General features: G+C 39.5%; 1 protein-coding gene across 1 annotated transcript in view; it reads right to left on the bottom strand.

Moving 5' to 3' along the window:
• SORCS3 (sortilin-related VPS10 domain containing receptor 3) overlaps positions 1-7122 on the bottom strand; it is a gene marked incomplete at its 5' end in the record, with an annotated part of 167062 nt that overhangs the window by 137679 nt on the left and 22261 nt on the right. The window contains one exon of the mRNA XM_009703810.1: positions 6049-6207. Within this exon, the coding sequence (XP_009702112.1) occupies positions 6049-6207 (159 nt within the window). The remainder of the gene's footprint in view (positions 1-6048; positions 6208-7122) is intronic.

Here is a 7122-nt window from a genome sequence, read left to right as displayed (position 1 = left end):
TGAAGATTAAGCACTGTGGAGGGAGAAGTCACTGATTGCCGAGCTACTTGTTTATCCAGTGTTCCCAAATTCATAATGGTGTAGCTGGGGAATTTAAATTGGTCTGTTATTGAATTATTCAGTTTCTCACCTGTTCCCAGTGGGTTCCCAACAGCAGTTTGGCCTGTAAGGAACAGGTAGAACTGTATCTCTTTGCATAGTTTTTTTTTCTCCTAACAATGGTGATTTGAAATATTTTAAATATCTCTCTCCGTATTGCCCTAATATTTTCTCTTTTTTTTTTTAAAAGTTATCTCTTAAACAAATATTCAATGCAAAAGAGTTGAGCATGTTGCTCTGAAAGAAGTTTCAACATCATTCTGAGAGAAATTCCATGGAGCTTGAAACTCCCCTCTGTTTCCACCTCCAGAGTGATCCATTCCCCAGAGGGGTATTGGGGTATGGAAAGTTGAGCTTTTTGAGAATTAGTTGGACAAAAGAGACATATGATGAGTCACTTGAAATATTAGTATCAGAAATGCAAGACCAATTCAAGATCTTCATGCCCGGTCACTATGAATGGCAGCAACAAAAACTATACCTCATGTATATTGCTGGTAGACTCTGAGCTTTCACAGCACTCCATAAAGCAGTTTTCAATACTTTCCAACAGAGAATATCACACCTTTTTCATATATTCCCCTTGCCATCATACTTTGATACAAGGGTCATTTAAAATGGTTTCCTACATATTTTCTGCAAAAACCTGTGAAAAGTGGAGGATGAAACCCCATTTTAGCTTTGTGTTGGCTCATATATCCAAGTGCCAAAATGGACACTACTAGTGAGACCCAGCCTGACTTGCAGCAAAATGTGCTATAACATTTACATGGTGTCCACCTTCTGTCAAAGGCCACAGGGGGCCATTAACAGAACCAACATGTGCACATATCAGATTGCACTATTTTATCAATAAAATAGACACACATAAAGCTACTGGGAAGAGATCCAAGATTTTCAACTCACAAGATGCAATTAATCTCCCAGGGCCTGATAATTGCACAATGCCACATGGCTGCTCAGGGGGGAGTAGTATACCCACCCATATTTGCTTAAAGCCATGCAAAAATTCCTCCTGTCTATGCTTTATATGTTGTGAGAAGACATTAGGGTCTACGAACTTGCTACACATTCGTGCCCACACAAACAGATTTCTTGGCTCAGCCATACTTCATTTATTTGATAATACAAGAGAATTAGCAAGGCAGAGGAGGGTCATAATTGGCTACCAAAACTAAGAACAGGAATGATACGCTGTGTTGACTGATACTGAGGAAGTATCCTCAATAACTCTTTGTATACTCCAAAGAGAAAACAAATGGTGGTGGCTGTGTTTTCTCCTTAAATAAACAAAACAACCAGCAGCCACACAGCAAAACATTTTTCAGAAAGCCTGCTGAGATCCATTCTTCTCACTGAATCTTCTCCCTTGCTCCTGGGAATAGCCCTAGGCAGGAAAAAGAGGGACAATACCCATGTGGGAGCGGTAATAAAAGATTTAGGGACTGAACTGATGCTGTATTCAATATTTCAGTTAATAGAAGAGATAACATTTTCAGAAAGCCTTTGGCTTTCTCAGCTATGAAGTCATATTTCAAGGAGAAGTTCTGTTGAGAAGAGATGGGCTCCTTCTCTTAAAAGAGGGAAGGTCATTTTTGGACATAAGATTGCTGTAAGGCTTAGGCTTTAAACTAGAATCACGTGAGACTGGTAGCAAAAGTCCACAGGTAGGTATAAAAACAAACCTGTGCAAGGGATAAGCTAGCAGACTGGGGCTACTCAACAGCAAAGCTATAGAAGGAGCAGTGAGAACAGCAAGTCTATCTGCAGAGCATCCTGCAACACCTGAACATCAAGACTGTTAGTAAGACAGAGCCAGCAGAAGAAGAAGCTGGAAGCATAAACTTATGATCAAAATTACACATAATAGTGGCATAACAGTGACTGGCTGAGAAAATTCACAACTAGGATATTACCACAGGAAGGCATCACTTGCTCAGGAAAGAGAGGACAAGCCTTGCGTATCACAGATACATACACTCGGTCTGAGGTCTCATAGCATTCTCCTAAGCAAGTTAAAAGACTGTAGAAGTTACTATTAGCTGGATAAAAAGCTAACTGGGATACCATATCCTGGAAACAGTTACCACTTGGCCACTGTCAAACTGTAGGAGACATGTAAAGACTGTGGTTCCACAAGGGTATCACGGAGTTCTACGTTATTCCATTTATTCACTACTGTCTTAGAATACTGAATGCACCTTCTAAAACACCAACTTGGAAGGGACAATAATTCTGTTAGAGGACAGAATTCAAAATGTGTTGGGTTTTTTTACTTGGTTGGTTGTTCTTTTAATCAACAATTAGGACAAAAAGCCTAATATTGTTGTCAAATGTGTAGAAGTTACCTAAAAAGAAGGAGGGATGCTTAGAATAAAACAATGATTAAAAAAGAGGCTTGAATCACAGCCATGGAACTGTAGGTCAGAAGACCTCAGAGGAAAACATTTTAACAGGAAGATCTGAAACACTGACTATTTTTATTTCAGAAAAAAACTTTAATATTGTTTTCTATTGTTATACATAAAACAATTTTAAAATTTTTTGATCTAGGCTGTGACCAAATCAATTATTTGTAGGGCACTAGCTGTTGATATTTCATTTTACTCTGTGGATCAAAATACTAGACACAATGGATTTTCAGATTTATCATTCTCATAAATTTCCAAATTGACCACAGCTTGCTTACACCACCATATTATTATTTTAGTTGAAAGAGAATTAATAAAATAAATATTACTCTGAAAGCTATTTTTTAATCTAAGAAATGACATTAAATTTGCAAACTTGTTTACACATTCACAGTTATGAGAGGATGGATTAGGTCTTCCCTTAATAGTTCCTACTGCTGGGAGTCAAATTGTTATGTATTTGATTTGTTTTCAGAGTTATTTGTATTTTTAAATCTGCCTCTAAAGTAGTCATTGCAAATAGACTTTAAAGGTCAAATACACTTTTAAAGCTTAGAGAGATGGAAGATTATGATCTCCTGCCATAGGAGTGGCTGCACCACTGAACATAGAGCAAGCCACTGACTTTCATCAGCACCTTCCTTGTGACAGTATCTGTGGGTATTACCTGCAGGTTACAGACTAATGATAAACTTTCTATTTTATTGCCTTTTCATGCACTTAAATGAAAAGTATTTCAGAGCAGTTCTATCCCAAAAATGTGGATATATGAAGTAAGAAAGTAAGCACTATTTGATCCAGCACCATCTATTTTGTGCCAGGAGACTTCATGCTGCCTCACAGGAAAATGCGCACAAAAACACAGGGCAGAGGAGTACCAGCAGAACCAGGCTGCAGTTGGAGAATTAGCCCCTGACAACAGCATGACATCAATTTGGATAGCCTTCTCACAACTGCAGAGCACTACTTCAGCCTCTCTAGCCACTTATTTTAGGAAATCTTGATATCTCTCTTCTGGTCAGCAGCAGAGAGATCAAATGATCATTGATGCTGGCATGATCCCATGATCACAGCTAGGAGAGAGGGCATGGCATAGCAGTGTGGGAAGGTGTGAGATCCAGATCTGGGTTCTAGAGAAAAAAAGAGAACCAACCACAACAATCTTATAAAGATGCACAAGACCTAATGAAGCTACGTAAGGATTCAGGATTTTCAGCCCAAAAGACACTTTCTTGTAATTGGCGTAACCCTCACCTAACAGAAGGTCATGGTTGACTTCTGGTTCCTACTCAGCTATGGCAGTACTCCTGTTTCCAGACAGGCAGGAATGTATTACACTGGCTTCTCAGAAGACTTCATCTGGGGACTTCACATGGCACCTCTGTCACAATCTACAGCACTGCCTTTGCACTCTAACAGCACTGCCCACTATCTCAGCAACTGTTACTGCAGTGAAGCTGCATGATCCTGAGTGAGAGTGACAATTCTTTTACAGCTCTTACTAAGCCAAGATGTGGCTAAGCACAATCTATACTTGGGTTATGTCAAGCAAACACTTCAACTGGGAAAAGCACTTCCTCCACGATTCCATTCAAGGATCAACTTTCAACGAGCACTTGAGGCCATCTTTCTGAACACTGAATCATGAGTGGCCTTGAATACAAAGGCAGACATAAAGGCAAAGCCTGAACTTTGCATTGCTCCATTTCCATTTGATCAACAAGTTGCAAAGCACCTCATCTTTGCCCTTACACTGTGGACAAATTTGTTCACTCCTTGGGACAAAATGCAAGCAGCCCCAGGGTGTTTCTAACTCACAGTTCATTTTCTTTGGCTCTCTTCTGTGCAGAAGAGAACAGCTGAGGTGGGCACTCAGATGCATTAGATTGAAGGAGCAGAATCAAAAATGCTCCTGAGCCATTATTGCCGTACCAGACCAGGGGAGTGTAATTACAACCGCACAGTTAAGCACATGTGTATAATTTGCATTTTGATTTCTCCTTCCAGTAGCTAACATGTCATAAAAAGACTACAAAGCACTGGAAATAGAAGTATGGTGTTTCAACCCAAGAGCAGATGCTCTGCACTCACTACAGCTGGATCTCTTTGCAAATGCATACTCAGCATGTCATATCTGGCTTCTCACGTCCATGAGTGCCTCATCAGATGTCTGTTTCTTTCATGGCTGTCTTTGTACAAACACCAGTACTATTTAAAATCTTTAACCCTAGTTTAAAAGTGGCATCAAACCATTCTGTGCCATCGAATAGATAGATTGGTTTTTCCAGCCTACTTCAAAATCCCTGTTACACTGAACAACTAAGTGCACAAAACTATTTGATATTTGACTAACTCCTTCATACAGTGAGGACTTGATACTATGAAAAGAGTGTATTTACAATAGCTTTGTGCTTGCAAATGTCACTCAGGCATCATCAGTAGGGCAGCAGCAAATCTCCTGGTGCCTGCCATAGCATTCTGTTAACAAGTGGATGGAAAGGTTGCATTGGGAAGTAAAGCGGAGGTAGATTATCTGATTATACTCTCAGTAACTACTTGGGTAAAGACTTGCACTAGACATTCAAAGGAAATTCTCTCAAATACAAGAGGCACAATATTTTGGGTGTATTGTCCTTATAGCTTGGATGTGAGATTGACTAGTTTAGAAAACTTCTAAAATAACTGTAGGAATTCAAAATCCCACCCAGAACACACACACATGGCAGATTAATGCGAAAATTTAAAGTGGCTATTCAGCAAGGTTTTACTTTCCAGAGTCTATGGATAATTTAAACAGAAAAGAGAAAAGATAAAAGCTTGGTAAGTTTTAGCTTTCCAAAATCTGTAACTTGATTATCCAGTCTATGTCTCAGCTTTGGGCTGTAGTGGGGACTGCTGTTCCAGAACTGAAGCATACACTCCATAGCCACAACACTGTACAAGTCACATTGCACCTGCAGTGCTCTGCATCTTTCAAGACAGATGAGAGCTATGCAAGAGCAGGACTGCTAAGGACAAAATATCAGACTTAAGAGTTGTCTCGCTAAAAGGTGGCACTGCAAAATTACTTAAAAATGACAGAGAGGTTTGTCATCTGTTGCTGCTCACTGATTTCCAGATAACTGAGTTCAGTTGCGAGCAGAAAGATCACCCCCTCACACACAACAGCCACCTGTTACATACCAACTCAGCCTGAGTGCTCGATCCTCAAAGACAGCTCAGCAATCACCAAGGCCTATAAATCAGGATTTTTAAGAACAGCTCCATATGTCATGTTAAATCTCAGATTCTTTTCATCTTTCATACCACCACCACTACTAAAGTTTCCATACCCATCATGATCACTGTATAACTGCATTCCCTTTAGCAAGCTTGCTTTGGAGTCACTGGGTGGGTTTTGAGCACATTTAAACCTACAGGGTGAGAGCAGCAAAGCACACCATAATTTCTTCATCATCTCTGGAAGTGTGCAGTTCTAGACACTATCCCCTTCAACACCTGGCTCAAGAATCACAGAAATATGAAATCAATTGCTCACCTTTTGATCCAGACTGTAGGCCAAGATCCACTCCTCCTGCTTGGGGTGGAAGAGCAAACTCTGAATATAGAAGTTCAGACGGTACTTCTGGTAGGTAGCTCCTTCATCAGAGCTGATGAGGATGCTGCTCTCAATCTCTGGATCGCTAAGAAGCATGATCTACATAGAATAATGGAGGGAAAAGAGTGTTAATGGAAAAGTGAAACTGAACATAATTTAAAAGTGAGGTCATACAGCACTGATTCCTATTAAATGTATTCAGAACATTGTTCAACGCTGTAAACAAATTTCCCAATTAGGTTTGAGTTTTTTTAGTATTTCACTTCCATTTTATTTGGCAATTCACTCATAGATTCATTCAGTGATTGCTTTTCTTCATTACATTTTTATCCAGATAAATTCAGAAAGCCTAGCAAGAACGAAAAATGCTATGTTGATATCAAAGCTGATTTTAGTTGGGTACAGCAGCTTCAGACAGTCACATCAGGTTTTCCTGGTCCCTTTCCAGTCTACCACCTTTCTTCCCAAATGTGGAATACTCTCTCCAAAAGTACACAACAGGGCGCACCTGAGATTTAAGGTTCATCATTTGGCAGCTTGCAGAGCTACGAATGAGAGCATCACCTCATTGGAAACACAGAATGCCTACCTGGATCAGCTGCTGGCATCTGAAAATAGTCGGTGTGTGCAAACATCGATACACGATCTCATATATCATGCTTCCAATTTATACAGTCAGTGAACACATAATTTTCCCCAAGTGCAGGAAAGTGTATGACCTCAATTTGTACAGGGAGGAAAACACTTCTGAGCCTCTAATTTTAATTAGAAAATTATTATCAATATTTTAAAATGGGTTGATTCCACATTATCAGATGGCATGCTCTACATAAATGTTATCAAGAAAAATGTTGTGGAAACATTAACACCATCTTATTAACATCTGGAGAAAACGACATCACATTAAAGCAAATGCCAGTACCATAAAATAAAGGCAAACAGTGGGAAATAAATTAAAGCTGTGCTAAACACAGCAGGTTATTGATACAGTAGCTGAAACAAATATAGAAACTG

This window comes from Cariama cristata, unplaced genomic scaffold (genome assembly GCF_000690535.1).
Source record: "Cariama cristata isolate BGI_N322 unplaced genomic scaffold, ASM69053v1 scaffold1967, whole genome shotgun sequence".
Taxonomy (NCBI): domain Eukaryota; kingdom Metazoa; phylum Chordata; class Aves; order Cariamiformes; family Cariamidae; genus Cariama; species Cariama cristata.
Note: the sequence above shows the minus strand (reverse complement) of the source record. Positions and strands in the feature narration are given on the sequence as shown.